The sequence below is a fragment of the Hemicordylus capensis genome, chromosome 3 (assembly GCF_027244095.1).
Source record: "Hemicordylus capensis ecotype Gifberg chromosome 3, rHemCap1.1.pri, whole genome shotgun sequence".
NCBI classification, from domain to species: domain Eukaryota; kingdom Metazoa; phylum Chordata; class Lepidosauria; order Squamata; family Cordylidae; genus Hemicordylus; species Hemicordylus capensis.
The window spans coordinates 327,247,945-327,273,532 of NC_069659.1; the positions used below are offsets into that span (position 1 = coordinate 327,247,945).

Sequence of the window (25,588 nt, forward strand, 5' to 3'; positions counted from 1 at the left end):
TCATGGAAGGATCCCTTATTCAAGTGCAATTCTCCTGTTGACGGAAGGAGTTTTAAGTGCACTTCTCCAAGAGTTAAACACTGAACATAACAGGTAATAGCTGGAATGGACCAGTACTCTCCTCCTTAAAGGAACAGAAAATATTCTATGGCAAGCTGGTCATTGTTTTGTCAGTTTTCATGTTTCCATCAGAAAATAGTCCAGAATATGTAAAATCAGGCAGCATACACTAAATTGAACAGTAGTCATTTTATTAGAGATAAGTTAAAAGTTAGCATCAAATGTTTTCTTCCAAACTTTAAATATTTATCAAATATCTCTTAAAATGGCAGCTTTAAAAACATCAGAAAATTTGTATATATTAAATTTGCTTCATATTGTTACCCCTAGTGCCAGAAACTTGGTGACAAATCAGAAGTTTACACATATTTAAAAAAAACACAACACTCTGCAAAAGTGCTTTTTGGAAGATAAAAGAAAAGAGCATTTTTAAGAAATTACCCAGAAAAGAGAGTATTGATGGTGGGTCAGCAGTGACTAATGCAAAGTTTTCAAAGATGCTGCAATCATTTATGTATAAGAATAATCACAGTACTGATTTTGGATATTAATGAAAGGTGCTCCAAACCCTTGTAAAATGTTTACACCTTTCATAACACAAACATCCTACCTACTTAAAAGTTACTTTCAGGTTCAATAAGAAACCCATTAGCAGATCCCGGTTCCATGCCAGAGCCATCTGCAGATCCTGAAGGCTCCTCTGAAGAACAGTCGTATTTCACTTTCACAGGATATTTCGGCATCCAGACAAGATGAGTGTGGCAGGAAATGGTAGGCTGGAGAAGTATGTCAAAACAATAATTAGGATGTATATAGTCTTCTGAGTCTTAAAATGTTTTACATTGAAGGATGACCTACCCACACATATCTGCTCGCCCGCCCACCCACCCACAGCGATCAAGGTCTGAGAACCTTCTCTGCTTTCGTCCAGCACTGGGGGTTTGCCTGGTGGGAATATGTGATGTAGTCCTATCTACTGGGGCACCCAATAGAGTTCCCTGCCCTAAGAGGCTCACTGGCTTCACCAAGCATTTAATGGCAGGTGGTGGTTGTCTCTCTCTGGGTTTTTTTGGTGGGGGGTCTCTTGCTGTTCTGGGTTTAATTTGGTTGATTTTGGTTTTAGTGGTTGGTCTGATGCAATTCATATCTTCTATCTACTATATATTTAATTCTCTAAGGCATACCCCTGGCTAATCCCATGCTTGGCAGCTCTCATGACAGTTTGCAAGCAGAAGCACCTGACTGGGCAGTGGAGATTCCATATGCAGATAGGGAGGAGCCTGTGAGAGCAGAAGCACCATGGTGATTGGGCAGTGAGGATTTCATATGCAGATAGGGAGGAGGAGCCTGTGGCACTTTGGTGATTGGGCAGTGGGGATTTCATATGCAGATAGGGTTAGGGTGATGGTTAAGGTCAGTTGGAATGCAACTGTTACTGGTCGGAAGATGTTCTTGATTGCAGAGGAGAGGATTAGATTAGCTAGATTAGATAGTAGGCAGGGGTCTGCGAAGAGAAGGGTTGTGAGAGAGGAAAGAGCCCCTTCAGGAGAAGGAGGCTGCTGTTGTATGAATTAGATAAGGAAACAAGATCTGTTAACTGAGGGAGAGAGAGAGAGAGAAAACATGAAAGGAGGGGAAAGAAAAGAGTGGGGAAGGGCGAGTGGAAGAGAGAGAGAAAGAGAGAAAAAGAGGGTGGGGGGCAGGGCTGAGCCTGTCAGAAGCCTGAGGGGAATGAGTGGCCATTGCGGCACCAGCAGCAAGGGAGGGTCTAGTCAACCACTGCTGCTGTTTGGGGCTACCGAGGCCATTGTCAGAGGGAGGGAGGCAGGCAAGGCCCGGGCCCGGGCCTGTCAGCGGCCTCAGGGGAACAAGCGGCCATGGTGGTGGCCTGGTCAAGGAAGGGCCCAGTCAACTGCTGCTGCTCCTGCGGGGAGGTGGGGAGGTCTCTAGGGATAGGAGGCTGCAGCTCGGCCAAGAGGCGCCAGCAACTCTGCAGCCATGACCAAGAGAGGTGAGGGAGATGGAAGCAACAGGATGGAGGAGGAGGAGCAGGAGTGCCGCTCAGGTGAGGGTGGGGAGATGAGGGGAGCAATCAATTACTAGCACACAGATGCTTTGCACAGGCTAAGCTAGTTCTAATTATTTTAAGTGCTTGTTAGCTGCAGGGAGTGGACCCTTTTGAGAGCCAAAGGCCTGTGTATAAATCACTTAATAAATAAATTACTGTAAGATGGGTCACTGGATGACACACTGTGCAAGGAGGTTATATGCACATTACAACGTAATGTTTCTGCTGTTGCACGAAATGCAATAATTGTGCAAACACAGTTGTGCAGTTGACAGCTATTGGAAATAAGAGAACTGGTGTGGTGTAGTGGTTAGAGTGTTGGACTAGGACTGGTGAGATCCAAGTTTAAATCCCCATTCTGCCATGAAACTCAGTGGGTGAATCTGGGCCAGTCACGTATCTCTCAGTCTAATCTATCTTAAAGGGTTGTGGTGATGATAAACATAACCATGTGTACAGCTCTGGGCTCTCTGGAGAGAGGGAAGAATGGGGGTACTGCTAATAACTTTTAAATATCAGTGACCTCTCAGCAGCTTTTGATACCATTGAGTGTGGTATCCTTCTGGGACTATCCTGGAGGACATGTAGTCCCAGAAGGTGGTGCCAGGACTGCTTGATTTGTCAGCTTTTGGCCTATGTGGTCCCTCAGGGCTATGAACACAAGAAGCTTCCTTATACTAAATCAGACCACTGGTCCATCTAGCTCAGTATTATTCACATGGACTAGAGACAGCTTCTCCAGGGTTCCAGGCTGGAGTCCTTTCCCAGCCCTACCTGGAGATGCCAGAAATTGAACCTGGGACCTTCTGCATGCGAAACAGATGCTCTACTGCTGAGCTACAGCCCCATCCCCAAACACGTGCCCTCTCTGAAGCTCTATCTCGTTTCTGAATGCTTTTCAACATCTACTTGAATTAACTGGGAGAGGTCATCTGGGAGGCTGAGCTACAGTGTTGTCAGTAGGTCAATAGCACCCAAATTTAAGAAGGCAGTGGAATTCCTGAGTTGGTGTCTGAGCTCAGTGATGGACTGGATGTGACTGAAGTTTAATTCGGGCAAGGCAGGGGTATTCCTGGTCAGCAGGAAAGCTGACAAAGATTTGGGTGCACAGCCTGTCTGGAGGGAGTGCCCCTGAATCCAGCTTGGCTGCTGATTAGCCAGCCAGGTAGTAGCTATGGCAAGTAGTGATTTCACTAAGCTCTGGCTGGTGCACCTTTTCCTAGGGAAAGCGCATGACCATGTCACATCTACATTGGATTATTATAACACACTCAATGTAGGGCTACTCAGTGTAGGCTCAGTTCATGGCGTAGATCAAGAGTTCCCAACCTGTGGTTACGCCAGATGTTACTGAACTACAACTTCCATCTTCCCTAGCCACAATGAATTGTAGCTGGGGATGATGATGGGAGTTGCAGATCTGCAGCATCTGGAGTACCACAGGTTGGAAGCCCTTGGTGTAGATGGTTACCTTTTTAAAGCCCTTTACTGTTGGAGATCAAGGTACTCAACACAATAGTGAGGTTGATCACCTGGCCAGAGGAGTGGGTGGGTGGAAAGGCTTGTTTAACGTACATGTTACATGTTAACTTACATGCTTGTTTAACTTTATACCACATGGGCACTGGACCTTGCTGGGAGCGTGGACTGCGCTTCCAGATGATCCATGCTGTGTGCTGCAGTGCAGAGCTCTGGAGGCTGGAATGATGCATCCCAGCTTCTGGAGGTCCCACAATGCAATGCGCAACATGTGTGATGCATTGGGGGATCTCCGGAAGCTGGGATGCATAGTTCCGGCCTCACGCAACATGCCCCAAGGAGAGGGGTGCTCTAGGTGCCCACCTCTGTGTCCGCTGGGGCTAAACATAGCCCCAGCAAACACATAAGCAGAACGCCCAGGATAAGGGAAGGTTTGCTCCCTTAACCTTGGCTAAACGCTGGGCTAGGTGGCACTGGCTTGCCGGGACTGGGCCCAATCCCAGTGGTTCTCACACAGAGCCTAGCCCAGGCTGGGCATCCCTAGCCTCGGTTAGGCTGCATGTGAGAACAGCCTCTGTCTCCCCACTGAAATCCCCTCACCTACTTCATGTGTTTCCTACCCTTGGAAGTCCATTTGGAGGGGGGGCATGAGTGGGCCTTCCTGGTTGCAGCCCCCCATGAAACTCCCTGCCCCTTGGGATCCATCTCCCCCCGCCATACACACACAATTGTGTTTTGGTCATTTGGTTAACATGTTTATTTTGATAGGTATTTAAATTGGTTTAATATCCACTTGCTGGTTTTATCCTATTCTTAATTCTTTTAATTTTGTTGTTTATCCAGTGTTTTATATTGATGTATGGTATGGTTTTTTAATTTATTATTTTACTATTGTATTTTTGTATTGTTGTGAGTCGCCTGAGGGCCAAAAGGCAGGAGAAAAATCCCAATAAGATTATTGCTAATAAGAATCACTTATCTTGTGAGAGAAGCCATTTTAAGTACTGTGGTTTTCTTACCTCTAAGGCCTCATTGTGTAGCACAACCGTGTAGTCAAATTCAAGTGAATCATCTTCCCTTTTCTGGATAGGAGAAAAAGAGTTAGAATGAAGAGAACCGATCAAGATTAAAATTGCATCTTGAAATAACAGCATGTTTGCATTTAGGACTTGTAACTGATGTTGTGATTTTAAAATTAGGCCAAACACATAGTATGGCGATGTACGACAGAGCAAGGATGCACTGCTGCAGTGAGAGAGCAGCCTAGCAGAACTTCCCAAAAGTAACTGCACCAGTGCAGCAGGGAAGTGGCAATTTTTGATGGCCTCCCCTTTCCCAGGAAGCTCTCTGAGCCACTTGAAAATATGTCCCTAAGCGTGGTGCAACACTTAAGGACATATTTTTGGGTGGCACAGAGGGCTTCCTGGAGAAGGGGAGGGCATCAAAAATGGTCACTTCCCACTGCATCAGTGCAATCTGGTGGAGAGTTCTATTAGGCCATTCTCTTGTTGCAGTGATGCATCCTTCCTCTATCAGCCAATAACATTATTTGATCAGGTGAGACTGTTTTTCCCTCTTGGGTATTCCACATTAGTACAATGAAACTAGTCTTTTCATTCCAAGTAGAATCATGAAGTATCACTTATTGTCCTTGTTCTCTTTCTTTTTACTCTTGCGCCATCACAAACAGGGCTTCCCTTGGGGGGGGGGCACTGCCTCTTTCTCATCCCAAGGTGCAGAAAAACAAATTATAGGGAAGAGCACTGAACTTTCCTCCTAGGTTTTGGTCAACAGCTATTTTTGTTTTGACATCACATGGCCCTGGGTTTGTTGGTATGGGTGTCCTGTGAGCAATCCCATGTCTCTTGAGTAATACAAAAGAGATGTGTGGTGTTTTGGTATAAGGTGGAAGTTATAACTATTCCTTGATCATGAGAGACCTTCTGAAGGCATGAGAAAATCCATGCAATTGAGCCTGCAGTAAATGAGGAATACAGCAAAGAATGCCCATATCTTACCTAGTTTATTACATTTACACCCTGCCTCTCTTCCACTATATGAAAACTCAAAGCAGCATACATGGGACTCCTAGGCAGTCTCCCATCCTGCCACCAGGTAGACCCAAAGATGCTTAGTTTTCAGCAAGGTTGCTGCATGATGAGCTTTGAAACTGAGACCTCTCTTGCTACTTATCAAGCTAGGCATCGTGGTTCTTAAATTAAATAACCCAACAGTTTCTCCTGGCATATGAATGAGTTTCACAGCTTATTCCAGCCCTTTTGATGGCAGGAAGAAGCTGATTGGTCAACATATGAGGGCCCATCTCTTGGTCAAAATATAAAAGGTGGCTTAAAAAAAATAAGAGGGCTGAAGGATGTATTTACTTGGCAGTCCCAAAGCGCTAGCATTACAATTTTTAAAAGTTCACCACAAAATGGAAAACCAGAGAGAACAACATGAACACAGACTGGAGGTTACCTTTCTCCTTCATAGCAGTTCATTAGCTTCCAGGTACTCCAGTTCATACCTTAGTGCACAACTAGAAGTACAGGCAAGCAGTCAGAGAGAATACATAGCGGCTCCTAGGGCCCAGGATTCATCACATCTGTGATATTAATATCAGTGTTCCCTCTAATGCATGCACACCTGTGTGCACACACAGTTTGATGTCTACTTAGTTGATTTTAGATCCCACTCAGGTGGAATCAGGAAGGCCCCATTCTCAATGCACACATAATGCTTTGATATCGCCACCCAGAACAAAATTCTTTCAGCGCACAAATTAAAAAAACAAGTTCTAGTGAGAACTAATCAGCCTACTTTCCTTTCACTGTCTCTAGATCTGGACCAAATCTAGTACAAACTGAGGTCAACAAGTTGGATCTCTTGCACCTCAAATGTTCATCTTGGATTGAGCTGAACCATCATTACAAACTCTACAATTGAGGTGTCCCTGTGTGTCACTCACTAAGCTGTTCCAAATTTGGTTCAAATTGGTTAGACAGTCCTCACGTTAGTGCACTTGTGCCTCAAAGGTTTATGCTTCTGCCATCTTGAATCAGAGTGGATAACATAATCACAAAATACACCACTGATGTGTCCCTGTGTGTCACACACTACAACCGTACGTAATTTGGTTCAAATCAGTTAGACAGTCCACAAGTTAGCCCACTTGTGCCTCAAACATCCACCATCTTGGATTAGGGTAGATGACGACATCACAAATTATGCCATTGAGATGCCCCTGTGTTTCCCTACATCTGCAGCAAATTTGATTCAAAATGGTTAAGCGGTTCACAAGTTAGCCCACTTGCGCCTCAAAAGTTTACACATCTGCCATCTTGAATCAGCATGGATGACATTATCACAAGCTATGCCACTGAGATGTCTCTGTGTGTGTGTCACTCACTGCAGCTGTATCCAATTTGGTTCAAATAGATTAGGCAGTCCACAAATTAGCCTGCTTGCACCTCAGATGTTCATGTGGCCGCCATCTTGAATTGGAGTGGATGATGACATCACACACCATGCCATTTGGGTATCCATCCCTATGTGTCTCTACAGCTGTAGCAAATGTGGTTTGGATTGGTTAGGTGGTTCACAAGTTAGCCCACTTGCACCTCTAAAGTGTATGCATCCGCCATCTTGGATCGGGGTGGATAACATCATCACAAACTATGTAGGTGTCCCTACAACTGTGCCTGATTTGGTTCATATTGGTCCAGGTGTTGTGAAGCTGATAGTGGGACACACACACGCGCGCGCACATACACACACACACACACACACACACACACACACAGAGCCAGGTGATCTCATAAGCCTACTGGAAAGTAGGCTAACAAATTAGAGGGAACATTGATATAAGAGAGAATTAAAGTAGGTTGTGCAAGCGGCTTGCACATACTAAGTGGGTACATGCATCCAAGGCCAGATAACTTCTGTGCAAGAAAAGTCTCCAGTCAGCATCAGCTGTGTGGGAGAGAGCATGCTTTTCAAGAATTCAGACAGCTGAATGCACTAATGCAGGCCACTTCCGCTTCACCTACCCAGTGCTTTATATTCTCGACTGCCAGCATCGAGTAACTTGAATCCTCAGTTGACTTTTCCCATGCAATGTAACTGCTGCCAAGATTAGCCAAAGACAACAGATCATATTGGGAATATTTGCTATTACCTGCAGAGGACAAAAACAAATTAGAAAATGGTGATGCTGAGATTCCTTAACAGCAAGCAGATACTGGCACTAGGAGAGAGCGCCAAATGCTTCACATATGCAGCAAGGCTTTTCAAATGGGAATGTTTACCGTTAGGATGCAGGTGGATGTAACACTTTAAAGTGATAGAGGTGATTTGATAATGCAATGACAGATTGTAAGCAAATGTACATTTTTCTGTTCTCTAATGTGGTCTGGAAAAATGGGTTCTATGGGTTTTTGGCATAGCTCAGCTTCAATAGAGAAAGGCTGGCTGTACCTATTGGCTAGCACCTATGCCATCTCGCTCCCCCCCAACACTTCTCTCCCCCACCCACCCTCTCCAGGAGCAGATACACAATTGTTCTTGAGATGTCCATTATTTGGACGGGATCTGGGACTGGATTGTTATGGTTCCAAAGATTGATGAAAGTTATACTCTGGAAAGGATATATCAGATATATTGTTAGCAGCGGATATACCTATAATTCTGAAGTACAGTCTGTAATCTTCCCATGTTTGTTGATTTAGGTCTTTGACATTTGAGCACTCAATTTCGACAAGTGGCTTAGGTTTTGTCTTTCGGTAGAATACAGATGCACTGCACATCCCCGGCTTTTGCTTTAAAAACAAAATGAAAAATATTATTTTTTCCTTCTAAACTAAAACATCTTTATTTCCCTCCGACAGCACAATCCAATAGCACATCCTTTACAAACAAAAGAGAAGTTCCAGTTTATGTTTTGGTACATTTTGCCTGGTGGGGTCAGGGTGGTTCCTGCCATCATTTTATTTCTATTTTTAACTTGCTCTGCCCTAACACCTTTAAAAGCAGCCCTGACACACAGGCGGTTAGGCAGGTGGAGCTCTTCCAGGAATGGAGATAAGTGGCTAGCTCCATGCCCTGTTCCATTTCTGTGTACAGTATCTGCGTACTGGACAAAGAGGCACCTTTTAATAGTGGAAGTTCTCTCATATATAGCAAGGGGAGAACTGTCCCTATCCATCCCCAGCACACCATCCCCCCACTGTCTGTTGCTGGTGTCTACCTTGTGTTTCGCTTTAGATCGTGAGCCCTTTTGAGACAGGAAGCCATATTTATCACTACTACATAAACCACTTCCAGAAACTTGTTGAAAAGTGGTAAATTAATACTTGTAGTAATCAGACTGAGGTTAATGGTATAGGCACAGAGAACAAGAAAAAAAAAAGGCAACTTGAGTTCAGGCATCCCATCCTCTGCTTTCAAGAATGGCTGACATGAGAAAAATTACTCAAAGTAGTCCCACTGGGTAAAGGACAAGTTAGGTATTGCTGGACTTATCCCTTTAATTTCAGCGGGACTATTTTTGTGTAGCCACCCAATGGTGCAGCAAGCCAGAGGCTGCCTGTTTGAATCCCTGCTGGTATGTTTCTCTTACTATTGGAAACACCTATATCGGGCAGCAGCGATATAGGAAGGTGCTGAAAGGCATCATCTCATACTGTGCAGGAGGCGGCAATGGTAAACCCCTCCTGTATTCTACTAAAGACAACCACAGGGCTCTGTGGGCTCCAGGAGTCGACACTGACTCAATGGCACGATTTACCAATTTTACTTTTGTGTAATTTTTCTCATGTCAGCCACTCTCTCTTAGATAGAAAACAGAATTAAATTACAGTACTCCTTTTCAAGTATGCACGATAATTCAAGGCTGCCTTGACTCAGCACTTTTTTTTCCTGACAGAGGCCACTGTGGGACAAGGAACCTTTTTTTTTTTTCATTGCTATGTTGTGAGCTTTTTTTGGTTTAAAAGTGATATATAGAAATAATTTCTTTTATTTATTTCTTTTTACATTTTATATCTCGCTCTTCCTCCAAGGAGCCCAGAGCGGTGTACTACATACTTAAGTTTCTCGTCACAACAGTTCTGTGAAGTAGGTTAGGCTGAGAGAGAAGTGACTGACCCAGAGCCACGCAGCTAGTATCATGGCTGAATGGGGATTTGAACTCGGGTCTCCCTGGTCCTAGTCCAGCACTCTAGCCACTACACCACGCTGACATCCAGACAAAATTACTCATGAGTAGTCTCTCCGCAGAAATCCCTAGTAAAAGGTGAAAGATTTATATGATCTCAAGAGAAACCAGAGTATATGAGTAGTCTCACTGAAATGGGACAAGTTTAGTCATGTCTGTACACAGACCTGTATATATGTTGAACACAGCATGTGAACAGGGCTATTGTGGCAGTGAATTCATTTGCTGTTACAAACTTACCAAGGTGTGAAGGTCTCTCGTAACCAACTCTCCTAAGTCTCTCGTAGCAAACTGCAGGAAGTACTTGCGTCCAACTCCTGGGATAACCTAGAAGAGAAAAAAGCAACACACTCAGATTATAATAGCAGCATGTATATAGCATTCTACTGAGTGTTAAATGTACATCACAGCTACTCTCTCAGTAATCTTCACAGAAGCTCTGCTGCAAGACAAACCACTGTATTACAGAGGGGGAGAGGCAGTGTGGCTTCTTTAAGACTAGCTAAAAGGCTTGTGGTGAAAGAGAGATTTGAGCCAGTGACTTCCAAGGAAAGCTGGTCTTGAGGTAGCAAGTATGAATTGTCCCCTTTGCTAAGCATGTCCATCCCTGGTTTACATTTGAATGGGAGACTACATGTGTGCACACTGTAAGATATTCCCCTCAGGGGATGGGGTTACAAATCCCCTCCCTGGCATCTCCGACAGGGCTCCTGCTTGCAACCTTGGAGAAGCCTCTGCCAGTCTGGGTAGACAATACTGAGCTAGACAGACCAATGGTCTGACTTGGTATAAGACAGCTTCCTATGCTCTAAGGTCCCACCTCCCATCCTTAGTAATTAACTCACACCAGGGAAAAGACAAAAGTGAAAACCTTTCAGTAGCTAAAATAAAGTTTGGCCTGGCCTTCCAGGGTTTTAAAAATTGTTTTAATAATGGTTTTATGTTTTTACAGTTTTTGATTTTTAATAGTTAATTGATTTTAGTTTTGTTTTAATATAAACCGCCTTGAGCCATTTTTGGAAGGGTGGTATAGAAATCAATAAAATAAAATAAAACAATAAATAGAGGCAGAATGGTGTCAGGATTCTTTTGACTCTTTTTTTTAAAAATTCAGCTCCTGAGGTTGCAGTTTGAAGGGACAGAGTAGTTCATGTAAGTGGCCTGAGGGCTTAGAAGCATAAAGTGAGAATTTTGAAGAATTCTGTTGGAAATGGTGCACAAGTTTTCAAACCACAGGAAGAGAAGAGTTCTGTAGTATTCACCAGCTTGAACAGGCTCAGCAACAAATGTGGGGCAGATTTACAGATACCATGTTCTTAAAAAGTACAAACATAACATGATTTATTGTGTTCATGACTGTTCACATATGGATACTTAGGACTTTACCAAACAACCCTAATAGACATTTACTTTCTGTTCACTATTCTGTCCAGTAATTGCCAGCTCCTGTTTCTTTGAGGTCCTGAGCACTTAGTCTTCAAATAAGTGATCCTGCTTAATGTCCTTACAGGTGCATGTAAAGAGTCAAACATAAATCCTTAATTTCATGATTGTTTTTCAGAGTACAAATACCTTCTGCAGTACAAGATGCACATAAGCTGAACAATCAGGGATTTTGAATTATGTTCCTGGTAATTTAAAGGCTTTATTTAGTTCCAGATATGTGTTAACTGTTAAAGTGATCCATTAATAGATGTTCAGGAACTATACAAATTAGAAACTTGGGAACTGAAGTCAATTTTTTCAAAACAAGCCCTTCTCCTTGTTTTAAGTTAAAGTGTGCTGTCAAATTGGTGTCGACTCCTGGTGACCACAGAGACCTGTGATTTTTCTTTGGCAGAATACACCTTAAGTGGCTCAGCAGGGAAATGCTTGACTAACAAGCAGAAGGTTGCCAGTTTGAATCCCCGCTGGTACTATATCAGGCAGCAGCGATATAGGAAGATCAGGCGTGGAGCCTGACCGCCAGTGGCCTGTGTGCGGCAGCGGCAGCAGCCCCGCTCGCCCCACCCCCCACGCCTGACATCAGATGCGGGGGGCATGGTCTGGCTCCCAAATGGGGCCCCCGTGGCTATGTTTGGGAGTTGGGAGTCAGGCCGGTGCTGCATTCGCAGCACTGGCCATTTCACTCCCGAAGGGGCAGCGCGGCTCCTTTGGGAGCTAGCCTGGGGCTGCACTGTGTTTGTAGCGCTCCTGGCCACGCTGCACAGTGCCGGCCATTTATCCCTGGCCCCTTCAGGAGTTAGGCTGGGTCTGGGGCTGCGTTCGCAGCACAGCCAGGAGCGGCCTTCCCTGCCTTAGGCAGCGCCTGCACGAGAGCTAAACCAGCACCCCCGTGCCTGACATCAGACGTGTGTGTGTGTGTGTGTGTGTGTGTGTGTGTGTGTGTGTGTGTGTGTCGGGGCTGCGATGCATGGCCCCTGATTGGGCACAGCCCGGGTTCTTTGAACCCGTTCGCCCAATGGTGGCTCTGCCCCTGAGGAAGATGCTGAAAGGCATCATCCCATACTGCACAGGAGGAGGCAATGGTAAACCCCTCCTGTATTCTACCAAAGAAAACCACAGGGCTCTGGAGTCAAAATCGACTTGATGGCACACTTTACCTTTAGAATACAGGAGGGGTTTACCATTGCCATCTCCCACACAGTATGAGATGATGCCTTTCAGCTTCTTTGCTAATCATCTGGTGAAATTATCAGTAATAAACATTACCACCCGCTAATGTCTGCTAATTGAGCTGCTGTTAAAGATACAGCTACAGGGGCCAGTTGAAGAGTTGGCAGACCTATAGCTTGCACATGTCCTTGGGCCCTCTGTCCAGAATGTCCACCTGGAGCTTTCTGGAAGTTGCTTACCGTATTTTACGGACTATAAGACGCTACGGACTATAAGACGCACCTTAATTTTAATCCAGTTTTTCAGAGTTTTAACATATTAAACTGTTAAAACATATAAGACGCACCTGAATTTTGGCGGATATTTTTCGAGGAAAAAAGTGAGTCTTATAGTCCATAAAATACGGTAATCCGTATTAAGTGGAAAATGGAATCTAGGAAGGTCCTAAGTATTCGGTGTGTGAAGTTTCTTTTCAACCTGTTCTACTTAATTCTCCAAGATTAATACTAGCTACTATCAGCCAGCCTTGGAGCAGTAGAATGTAGAAAAAGGAGTAGCCGTAGAAAATTTTGAGTAAGGTTGTCGTGTTGTGTGTTGTTGTGCCATCGGGTCGGTTTCAACTCCTGGCGACCAGAGAACCATGTGGTTGTCCTTGGCAGAATACAGGAGGGGTTTACCATTGCCATCTCCCGCACAATATGAGACGATGCCTTTCAGCATCTTCCTATATCACTGCTGCCCGATATAGGTGTTTCCCATAGTCTGGGAAAATTCGAACCAGCAACCTCTTGCTCCCTAGGCAAGTTACTTCCCCACTGCACCATTAGGTGGATGTTAGAGATTTTTAAAAAGGAATCTTCTCTCTATGCTGTGAAAAGTTTCACCTGCTGATTTATGCAGATCCACTTGCTATTAAAAGGCCCAATAGCAGACCACATAGGCTGTTTTCTGTTCAGTTGGCAATCCTAGTTACCTAGCTTCATGGATTGGCTTGCATGGCATAAAGAAGAGTAAAACCTATACTTTAATGCTCGATCATTTTGGAACAGGCCAGTGAGTACTGCAGCTACAGTTTCTGCCTACCTAAAAAAGGAAGCAATCTGATGGATAAGAAAGGGGTGGAGGAAATTCCAGAAGTGTTTGTAAGAGCAAAATTTGACAATGCAATGTTTGTTTTATAGGCTCCACACTAGCAAAGAAATTTTCAAATAAGAGGACTCATCTTACCTCTTCCACCAGGTTAATCTTTTTTTCCACAGCAAAAATACTGCTCAGATATCTCTCTTCAGACATGCTCCTGATTATCACAGCTGGCTAATGAACATTACTGAGGTTTTATTAAGTATGGTTTATTTATATATCTGTTAGTATTTATATACCAAGTGCCACTCCTCTGCCAAGATTCCCACAGATGTACCACGTCCTGATAGTAATGGAAATACTTTTAACATACTGTGGGAAACAGGATGCTGGACTGGATAAGCCTTGGCCTTATCCAGCAAGACTCTTCTCATATTCTTAATGCAAACAAAAACTATGCTAGTTTCTGTGAAGATGCAACACAACCAGCTGTGCTGCAGTGTCGCTTTTTATAAGCCAAGATGCTGCCATTCTTATTTTAAAAAGCCACCCCAATAACAATTTTAGTGGTTCATAAGAAAAAAACTTCACTACTTGGCTGGTCAACATCACTAGATCAGAGCCACAATACAGAGTTGAGCATGCTTAAATTTAATTAAAATCAATGATCTGTGTTGGACTGTGGCCAATGGGTAAAACATTAGGTGCCAGAAGTGAGATTAAAGTGGGGAAAGTTGTAAAATAGGTCAAACTCAATCCTGTCTTGCTTTCTGCACCAAGCAAGAATCTAGAACATCCAACTTCTCATATCACTGTGGTATGCTCTGCTTCAGAGCACTTAAGGAATGGAAGCTCTGTCCAGGAACCATACAAGAGCACAAACAATTCCACCAGCACAAAAGTGGGTCACTGATTAGAATAACACACATCCTAATAATTCATCATTCCCCTTATATTAAGTCACAGAAGGACCTTTAATGAGGAGTCTCTAAAACATCAGAAAAGGAGTATTTATCCATATTAGCCCAGTGTGAAAGTAAGAGGAGAAGAAAATGGAATCATAAAAATCTTCCTGGATCAGACCAAGGAGCCTGTTTCTCACAATGGCCACTAAGAGGCCTGGGAAGCCCACAGGCAGGAGATGAAGGCAATCACTCTCTTCTGCCATTGCTCCCTAGCAACCCTTATTTCAAAGGTGTTCTGTCTTTGAGCCTAGAACAGGCCCTGAAAGGTGTTCTTCAGATCTACAAGCCAATCATGTCGTAATGGCCATGCATGTAGAGAACCAGCATGGTGTAGTGGTTAGAGTGTTGGATTCGGACTGGGAAGACCCAAGTTCAAATCCCCATTCAGCCATGAAATTTTCTCATGTATCTCTTAGCCTAACCTACTTCACAGGTTTCGGCTAAACCAGGCTTGCTCAACTTCGGCCCTCCTGCAGATGTTGGACTACAACTTTCATAATCCTTGGCTATTGGCCACTGTGGCTGGGGATTGTGGGAGTTGTAGTCCAAAAAACAGATGGGGGGGGGCCAAAGCTGAGCAGGCCTGGGCTAAACCACATATACCACTCTGGAATCCTAGGAGGAAGAGCGGGATATAAATGTAAATAAATAAAATGTTGGAGTCAGACAACGGACACTTGACAAAGTTGCCAAGCTTAGTGACAGATACTGTTGAGGGTAAATGGGCTTCTCTTTATCCCCTTTACAACATACTTAGAACAGAAACAAGATTTTCAGGGCCATTTAATTTTTTTAAAGTTTTTGTTAAATAACACTACTTCTGAATATTCTAGTTCAGGGGTTCCCCAAATGTGGTCCTCTAGATGTTGCTGAATTACAACTCCCATCATCCCCAGCCATAATAAACTGTAGCTAGGAATGATGGAAGTTGTAGTTCAGCAATATCTGGAGGAGCACAGATTAGGGACATCTGTCCTAATCTATTCACTACAGTTAAATTTCTAAGAGCCATGGCTCCCTGACGCCTGTGGGATCTGACTTGTCAAGGGTTGGCCTAGAGGTTGTGTATAGCCGTGATGACTAGCAGTCATGGATGATTTTGTCCTCCACGTGCGTGTCTAATCTCCTCCTAAAGCTATCCAAACTAGTGGCCATCCCTTGACACAGTGAATTCCATAAGCTAATTATATGACGTACAAAGTTTTGTTTTGTCCTAAATCTCCTTTGCTTCAGTTTCATTGGAGGACCCTGGAGTCTTGTGTTCTGAGAGAAGGAAACTGTTTATCCATCCACTTTCTTCACACCAGTTTTATATGATGCCTCAATCATGCACTACTGCTACAAATATTTATATCCCATTTTTCAACAGAAGTTCTCAAAGCAGTTTACATAGAAAAACATATAAGCCACAAATAATATGTCTCACAATCTAAAAATAAACATAAGGTGGATGCCAGCAACAGCCATGGGAAAGATGCTATGCTGTGGCTGGACAGGGCCAGTTGCTTTCCCCCTATTTAATTTAAGAGATCCACCACTGCCTTTTTTTGTAACTAAAAAGCCCCGAATGTTGTAGCCTTTCCTCATATGGAAGGGGCTCCAGTCCCTGTTCTTTTGATTGCCCTCTTTCCCAGCTCTACAACATCTTTTCTGAGATGCTGAGACCACAACTGAACACAACATTCCAACAGAGGACCACATCATAGATTTAGAGAAGGGCATTTTATTATTAGCAGTTTTATTTTTAATCCCTAATCCTCTTGAACCCTAACCATGCCTAGCATGGGATTTGCCTCCCCCCACCCCGCATAACTACCACAGACTGGACCAACATTTGCACTGAGTTTTACCTACTCTGTCTAAAGGTGAGTCTCCAAGGGTCTTTCCGAGACCTGCTATCTGGAATCCTGTTTTAGTTGGAGATGCCAGAAACTAAACCTGCTTGCAAAGCATGTGGTCTGCTACAGAGCTCAGACCCCTCTCTAAGCATTCAGCCTAACTGAGGATGAGCTATTCCAGAGATTCCCAACTTTGGGTCCTCAGTTATTGGATTACTACCCCCATCATATCCAGCCACAACAGCTGAAGGCCATTGTGGCTGAGGATGATGGGAGTTGTAGCCCAAGAACATCTAGGGACCCAAGGCGGGAACCTCTGGTCTGTTCTGACTGGCAGTTCTCTAGGAGTCTTTTCATACAACACTATCCGAGATCCTGTTAACTGGAGAGGCCAGGGACTGAACCTAGGACCATTTGCATGCAAATCATATGTTCTATGACTGAGTTATGGCCAGTGGCATCAAATAATAGGTCTGTGGACCAAAAGGTAGGTTTTTTGCTCTCATAAACCAGCATGGTATTGTGATAGGATTTGGGGAGATTTGGGTTCAAATCCCCACTTAGTCATGAAGGCCACTGGGAGCCTTTGGATCCTAACAATCTCTCTAGCCTGGGCCTGCTCCACTTTGCCCTGCCCCCAGCTGATTTTGGACTACAACTCCCATAATCCCCAGCAACAGTGTCCAATAGCCAGGGATTATGAGAGTTGTAGGCCAACATCTGCAGGTGGGTCGAAGTTGAGCAGGCCTGTTCTAGCCTAACCTATTTCACAGGGTTGTAGTAGTAGTAGTGAGAATACTAATGGAGGAAAAAACCAACGCATGCACACTGTCCTGTGCTACAAACTACAACATACAGATAAACTGTTCCATGCCAGGCACAAGGATGTCCATCCATCAGGTGTAGGGTTGCCAACTGTCCCTCATTACGCGGGAAGTCCCTCATTTCAGGGATGAAATGTTGGTCCCTATAGGGACAGCATTTGTCCCTCATTTTGGTGGCAGGGTGAGCAGCTTATTTTGAGAAGTTTTGGGTTGAAAAGTGGTGTAACTTGAATATGTTCTAAATAACAACAATGCTGGCATTATTCAATAGCATATAATTCAATTACATATACGTCAATGACATTCAGGCTCTTGATTACCCCTGCATACACCTCCCAGGCCCCCCAGCCAGCCCACCCCCAACTTGTGTCCCTCATTCTGGCAATCAAATGTTGGCAACCCTAATCAGGTGTGTGCAATGGGCTTGCAACCACAGCTCAGAATGGTACTACTGACAAGCACAATAGCTGCACTTGCATGAGAAAAAACTGCTCAGTGGGCATGATGATAGAAAGGGTTACTCCACAATGGACAGGGGAGTATCTAGGGTGGAGCAGGCAGGGCACGTGCCCTGGGCACCACTTGAAGGGGGGCACCATTTTCTAATTTATTTTTTTTTAATGGCCACCGAAAACAAAATGGCCACAGCGCATGCTCAAATGGCCTCTGTGAGGCCCTAGGCCAGGCCAGGCCTCACAGAGGCCATTTGAGCATGCGCTGTGGCCATTTTATTTTTAGTGGCCATATATATATATATATATATATATATATATATATATATATATATATATATATATAAAAATGGCCATGACACATGCTCAAATGGTCCCTGTTAAGCCCTAGAGGCCAGTGCGGGGAGGGGGAACCTTTGCTGACCCCCCAGCCTTTAGGAAGCCCCCCAAAGAGGCTACAGGTTAAAAAAATAATATAATATAAGTCACTGTACACATATTTAGTTTGGAACTATGTACAGAGAATCAGGGCTTGTGAATACTGAGCTGAAGCTTATGAGCTAGGATTGTATTCATTTGCTCTTACTTTGTTTCTTGTGATAAGTGAGTTAAATGTGATATCTTAATAATATGGCTATTAATGGTGAGTTTGTCTTTGAATCAGTGTGAAATCCTTAATATCAAGGCCCACTGGGAGTTTCTTGCTCTCTTTCTCTCATTTTAACTGTCTTTCTGAAATACTAGAATATATTCCAAGCAGTGACACAGTTAACTCTGCATATCCTTTAATTATTTTCAGAGTATCTGGGAAAAGTCAAATTCTCCATTTATTTTTAAAACTTATGTAATAGTGATGCTACAATGCATAGTAGAGAATTAGACAGGCACTTCTGTTTAGTTTTCCAAGTACACCTCCACATAGTATTTGGGTATTTCATGAGCCCCAGCGTACTGAAATTTGTAGTTTTCCAGCATTTTTTGGTCTGGCTACGTCCACTGCTAAATAGTTTTTGAAATATTAAAAGATTAACGAGCTTGACTTGTATTTTTCAGCTGATATTATGGTAAAGTTATCTGAAAGATGGGTGTCAGATGTTTGGACAGGGGGCGCAATTTCAGTGCTTGCCCTAGGCTCTATTTTCCCTAGATACGCCTCTGACAATGGATGTTCTTGCTGCTGGAATATTATCTTGATCTGCTGCAACTCTCTGTGCATTCCAACCCCTCACCCCCTTCTTTATTTAAATTGAGGATTTTCTGGAAAAGCCTTGAGTGTGGCCCATGGCCGAATGGTGAATTTTCTTAGGTTCCAGGCTAGGATTTGCAGTTCCTGACTAAAAAAATTCAGTGCCTGCAACAAGGAGACACTTGGTAGATGTGGCTTTGCCAAGTCCATTTACTACGCTTTCCCATGCCAAATGGATATAAAAGGCACAAGAACCCCTGTAGTTGGCAACTATTTATATACCAAACTGGCATCAAAGAGGCAGCCTGAATAGGCTCTTTGAACACATAAAATTGTGCTTTCCTTTCTTCTGTCTCCCCCCGCCCCCAAGCAGTGTGTTTTGCCTTAAAAGAACAGCTTCAGATCAAGCTGCATCCAAAACATACTTTTGATGAGGTCCAAAGGCTGGAAATGTTCACACTCTCCTCTCCTAGCCAGTCAGCTGGTCTATTTTGTAAAACATTACAAAGATCACTTAGTCTTCGTCTACCCTGAAAACACCTCCATAATACAAAAGAGGGGAAAGGAAACATTGCCCCAGGCTCCTGGCTGCCTGCTTAAGGATATTTCTTTATATTTTCAGCACGAGCAAGTGAGAGAAGACGGAACACTCCAGTGGAGGCTAGAGCCTGCAACAGATCTTAGGAAAGTAACAGCTTCCATTTTAACCTGCTTGGGCTGGGTATACAGAGTAATTTTTGAAGTGTTCATGAGCGAGGCTGAAAAGGGAGGGAGAAGGAATTGTTAGAAGTGACCCAAGTTCATTCGCGGCTCAAAAAAGATTACACAGAGTCTCATCAGCACTTGGCTGTGCCAGGGAACTGAACAACTAGACGGGGTTTTTTTCATTAGCATGTCTGGAGAGCACAGCAGATCCTTGCTTTGCATTTTTATTCAAGGCAGCAACAGTTATCACCATTGTCGATGCAGCCTTGCCTTGCTCTCCCAGAAAAACTGCGGATACTGAAGGTTTCTGTAAATATATGCATGGCTTCCCCTATGTATTCCTATTATCTCTGTAGTTCTGGCAAAGACAGGAGAACTAGGTATTCATATGTTCAGAGATCTGGAGCGGCAAAACCCCAAATTATTAGTGAGCTTAGCAGCAATGGTGTAGGCTGCAGGGACACAGTCAATGATACTGTTGCTGCCACCACATGGCCCCCTAGCCCTGCATCTGAAGTCAGATGCAGCAAGCAGTTAGCCACGCCCCCTGTGCCTGATGTCAGACATGGGGGCGGGACTTAGCTTCCAAACAGGGCCATGTGGCCCCGTTTAGAAGTTAAACCGGCCAGCACTGCTTTTTCAGTGCGGCCGGAGCAACTCTCCCTGTGTTTTGAAGGCAGGGTGAGCCGCTCCAGCCATGCTGTGTTTGCAGCGCTGGCCAACCTAACTCCCAAACAGGGCAGCGGTGAGCTCTCCATGCCTTTAAAAGGCAGGGAGAGTCACTCCGGCCATGCTGAGAAGCTGGCCGATTTAGCTCAAAAACGGGGCAACATGGCCCAGCTTGGGATCTAAATCACGCTCCCGTGTCTGACGTCAGATGCGGGGGTCGTGTCTGGGGTGCCAGGCATGGCCCCTGAGGGGCAGCAGCCCAGGTTCTTTGAACCCGTCCGCTCAATGGTGGCTCCACCACTGAGTCCTAGTACTTGTTCCCCTCCAGGGTCTCAGCAGGGATGCAAAGCCCTTGGCTTCCTACATGGTAATAATGTGGTGCTCTTGCTATTACAACTGTTTATTACCATGCTTCCAGTCTTGGGAAGCTGCCTTATACTGAGTCAGACCCTTGGTCCAGCTAGCTCAGTATTGGCTACACTGTCTGGCAGCAGCTCTCCATGGTTTCAGGCAGGAGTCTTTCCCAGCTCTCCCTGGACATGCTGCCAGGAATTGAACCTGGGGTCATCAGCATGCACTTCCTGTGGTGGACTAGTGTCAGGACATCCTAAAGTGAATGACAGGGAATGCCCACTGAAATGCACTGGTTCCTTCCAAATAGCCATGGAGCATACTGAATTTCTATTTGGCCATTTGGAAGGAACTAGTGCATTTCAGTGGGCATCAGTGTTGCCTCTGACAGCGATTCCCAGATGTTGTTGACTACTACTCCCAGAATCCCCAGCTGCAATGGCTTTTGCTTGGGGATTCTGGGAGTTGTAGTCAACAACATCTGGGAATCCCTGTTAGAGGGAACACTGGTGGGCATTCCCTGTCATTCATTCTAGTACAATCCCTAGAGTCTACATGGTCCTTGACTTCTTATAACACAACCTCAAATTTATTGCATCTTTCTGAGGGGTGTGGCCATTGGGGTGGGATGTGGCCATGGGCGCTTCATGGAGAGCACCTGCACTTCTGCATTTGTGACTACATCACTGCTTAGTAGGAAAGTACTGGCAAAGTGGCTGCTCTCACGTGGTGCTTTCTGAAACTGTTGTTTACTGCATGAACACAGGTGCAAAACAGCAGTATTTTGGTGAACCCGCAACATTTGCAGAGCAGTGTGTGAAGAATGAAACAACCACATTAAAGTGTGAGAAGAAGAATTAAATGACCACATTTCCTATTAGCAGGTGGGAAAGGTTAGAACAGCATACTGGTATGGTACAAATTAGCATCTCAAAGCACGTTGACAGCAGGCATAGGCAAATCCTGTGCCAGTACAATTGTCTGTGGGGTAGAGCTCTTATGCCCAGTCTCTTGCCACCTGACACACCTCCTCCAATTTTATTAAGATCTGGTAGTGCTCTTTTGCTTTGCTTTCTAAAGAAATGTTCTTCCTCTCAATGGTAAATCAGAGGCACCCTGTGAACTTAAGACCTGCACTAGTGCTGTTCGCATGAACCAACCGTTCAACAATTAATGATTTCTTCACTTTAACCTTAATTCTTAAGGTTAAGGTTTTTATCACGTCCTTCATGCCCCAGTTGTTGTTTAGTTTGCATAATGAGGAAGACAGTTCTTTATATACTACTGCATGGAGAACTAGCCAAACTATAGGCATTATTGTACTACATTCATGGCTTGAAGCAGGCTAGTTCTCCCTCAGTAGAGAGGAGGGACCATGCTGGTAACTGAATGCTGGTTGAAACTACATGATCACGCTAAAATGTCATGGAAACCAGGACTAACATCACTTCTGCTATGGAATTACCGGTCGTAGTGCATGTAACATATCTGTAGAATCTATGGTCAAATTGTATCTTAAGAACCCCCATACTGGCTTAAAAGCAGCATATGTGACCTTCCTCTCATGATAAATTAGAGTTGTGCTGTCGAGTCGGTGTCGACTCCTGGCGACCACAGAACCCTGTGATTGTCTTTGGTAGAATACAGGAGTGGTTTACCATTACCTCCTCCCACGCAGTCTGAGTTGATGCCTTACAGCACCTTCCTATATCGCTGCTGCCCCATATAGGTGTTTCCCATAGTCTGGGAAACATACCAGCAGGGATTCGAACCAGCAACCTCTTGCTCCCTAGGCAAGTTACTTCCCCACTGTGCCATTAGGTGGCTCTCCTCTCATGGTAGGGTGCATATATAGACCCAGCATGGTGTAGTGGTTAGAGTGCTGGACTAGGACCGGGGAGACCTGGGTTCAAATCCCCATTCAGCCATGATACTTGCTGGGTGACTCTGGGCCAGTCACTTCTCCCTCAGCCTAACCTACTTCACAGGACTGTTGTGAGGAGAAACCTAAGTATGTAGTACACTGCTCTGGGCTCTTTGGAGGAAGAGTAGAATATAAAATAATAAAATAATAAAATAATAAAATAATAAAATAATAATAATAATAATAATAATAATAATGCCTCATCATGTAGCTTTGCCATTGAAAAATGATTGCTGTGTGCCACCATCAAGCTTCTGTGTTTGCAAAACAAGCTTAATAAAAGAAAGGAGGCCCTGTGTTTCTTGACAGAAAAACTCAGTTATTTGGATTAAGCAAGTTAAGGCTTTTGTTGTTGTTAAGTCTCTTCATCATGCTTTAGCACTGGCACGAGTGCTCCCATTAAGGTTTCCAGATAAAATTATAGCTGCTTCAAATCAAATAAAGGAATCCAAATATCCAACTGCTTTGTGGGACATCTGGACACCATGCCCTATTGGGAGTATTCTGCACTCTTGCCCTTGGCAGTTTAGCCCCACCACCTCCTCTGATGGATGTCTTCCCAAATGTTTCACAAGTGTCTCCTTGACGATGTCCTTTCGAAGCAATATCAAGTCTAGCAGCTCAATTAGTGAGTCCACAGAACACAGGTGCTAGCAGGAGGACGGAGATCAACAGTAAACTCATGAATCTAAACACTCAGATCTGGCCATCGTATTTTAGGTGGCACTATTTGCTTGTCATATAAAGTCTTATACTTCCTAATTACCCCACCTCTCTGCTTTGCAGGGGATGTTACTCTAAAGCATTCTATTATCAGAATTGATGGGATGATCTCTTTTTTTTTAATTCTGTCCATGTACTATCCAATATCTCAGAATTATAACTGGGACACTATTACAACCAGATTCAGTAATGACTTGGGTGGCTTTAAAAGGAGCTTAGAAAAAATTAATGGAGGACAGGTCTATCAATGGCTACTAGTCTGGTGGCTATAAGAGACCTCCAGCCTCAGAGACAAGATGCCTCTAAATACCAGTTGCAGGGGAACAACAACAGGAGAGAGGGCATGCACATACCCCTTGCCTATGGGCTTCTCAGAGGCACCTGGTGGGCCACTGTGTGAAACAGGATGCTAGACTGGATGGACCCTGGGCCTGATCCAGCAGGGCTGTTCTTATGTAATAAGAATAATGGCTGACAAACAAAGCAAGAGAAGCACCGGTGCAGAGACAGAACAGCCTAACAGAACTTTCCAACTAAACAGCAGGGAAGGAGCAATTTTTGCTTCATTCCCCAGGAAGCTCCCTATGCCACCCCAAAATATGTCTCTGATGGTTGCACAGCCCTTGAGGACATGTTTTGGGGTGGCTCAGAGGGCTTCCTGGTGAAGGGAAGGGTATCAAAAATTGTCCTGTCCCTGCTGCACCGGTGCAGTTAGTTGGAAAGTTCTGTTAGATCTCTCTCCCTCTCTACTGGTGCCTCCCTTGCTTTATATAACAACCAATATCAGGAACAAATGGTTCATGTCAGTGCTCAGTAATTCAAGAAGAAATAACTGGTTTACCTTTAATGGCAGCAACATTTACAATAGCTAAAACACTGAAAAGAAGGAGACATGGAAATAACTACAGTTTATCTAAAACATATGCATATGTTTTATGTGACTGTTGACTGGTGTCTATGATGTTTCTTTTTAGACTGTGAGCCCTTTGGGGGCAGGGGTCCATCTTATTTATTTGTTATTTCTCTGTGTAAACCACCCTGAGCTATTTTTGGAAGGGCGGTATAGAAATCGAATTAATAATAATAATTAATGATGATGATGATGTTCAAGACTTGAAAAGATTTAATTCAATATTCCTCTGAAAGTTATTCTAATATTTATAAAATACACTGAGTCACAGATATTGGAAAACTGGAAAAATGCATTATTATTTTTATTTTATTTAATATTTATTTAATACATTTATATACTGCCCCAAACCAAAGTCTCGGGGCGGTTCAGAGGTTTTAATTAGATACTGTTTTAATTGTGTTTTAATAGTTTTAACTTTTAAATTTTAATTGTTGAAATGTTTAAAAAAAATTATTGGTTGTTTTTATTCTCTTGTAAACCTCCCAGAGAATCTGCGTTTGGGGCAGTATTAAAATATGTTAAAATAATAAAATCTGTATGTGTTTATACCAAAAGGTTTTGGCCATTTTTAACTACCAAAAAGACAAACTGACAATCCACATATGAGCAGCATGCTGTTGTACACAGAAAGTAGCGTTGCCAACTTTTTCCTGGTAAGGTTCCTGTGCCTTTGCTGACCACTTGTCCTGATCGACCAACTGCAGTCAGAAAGAAATCTACCTGGTGAAACTTTTCCAGCATGAAGATGAGAGGACATAAAAAGCTTGATCAGCTACATTTCTTCATAGCACAGCTATGGGGTGGGGGAAAAGAAGAAGAGAAAGAAGATGTGGGCTACCGGCTGTTAACAGAGAAAATAAGGACCACAGGTAGTTTGGAAGCTTCTAGGCAGAGTCGGTGGTGTTTTTGTTTGTTTTGATTCTTATACAGCGCCCGCCTAGCAATTTTAGACACAACACAATGTTCCTGGTTAGGAGCCACTACACTTCCCATCTATGGCAACAGCTGTGCTCAATGTTGTTTTTCAGAACACTGTTGCGAAGAGGGCTGTCTGAGCATATGCAGAGAGCGCTTTTCCGCCGCAGAGAGCCACCAGGACACACGCTTGAGCCGGCGTGCCCTTCCTTACCTTGAGCGACGCCCTCTTGACGGGCCCGGAGAGTACCCGGAGACTGCTGGGCGACCCCCTCTGGAAGTTGAAATACCAGACCGCCACCTGGGCGGCTCGCACGACCCGCGGGCTGGAGGCGTCCAGCACGCCCCCGAAGCGCTGGTGCAGCCGCGGCGCATCCTTCCAGATCACTTGGTACTGAGGGTCATCGCCGGCGCGGGCCAGGGGAGGCGAAAGCACCAGGAGGACCGCGGCGAGGAGGAGGCGCAGCATTCCGCGGAGCAGGAGAGACACAGAGAGCGCGCACGTCGGAGGAGCTGTACTGCAGCCGCCCGCCCAAAGAAGTAAGTACAAATAGTCCCGGCTGCCCTCCAGCCAGACGCCTGACCCTCCCTCCCTTCCTCCGTCGG

General features: G+C 44.3%; 1 protein-coding gene across 1 annotated transcript; it reads right to left on the reverse strand.

Annotated features, from left to right (window-relative positions):
- Window positions 1-234: 234 nt before the first annotated feature.
- RARRES1 (retinoic acid receptor responder 1) lies at window positions 235-25,588 on the reverse strand. Its single transcript, XM_053312938.1, has 6 exons — window positions 25,197-25,588; window positions 10,062-10,148; window positions 8,286-8,424; window positions 7,657-7,784; window positions 4,627-4,689; window positions 235-836 (listed from the first exon to the last, which is right to left on the reverse strand). The coding sequence occupies exons 1-6, from the start codon at window positions 25,449-25,451 to the stop codon at window positions 675-677; spliced, it is 834 nt and encodes a 277-aa protein (XP_053168913.1). The 5' UTR covers window positions 25,452-25,588; the 3' UTR covers window positions 235-674.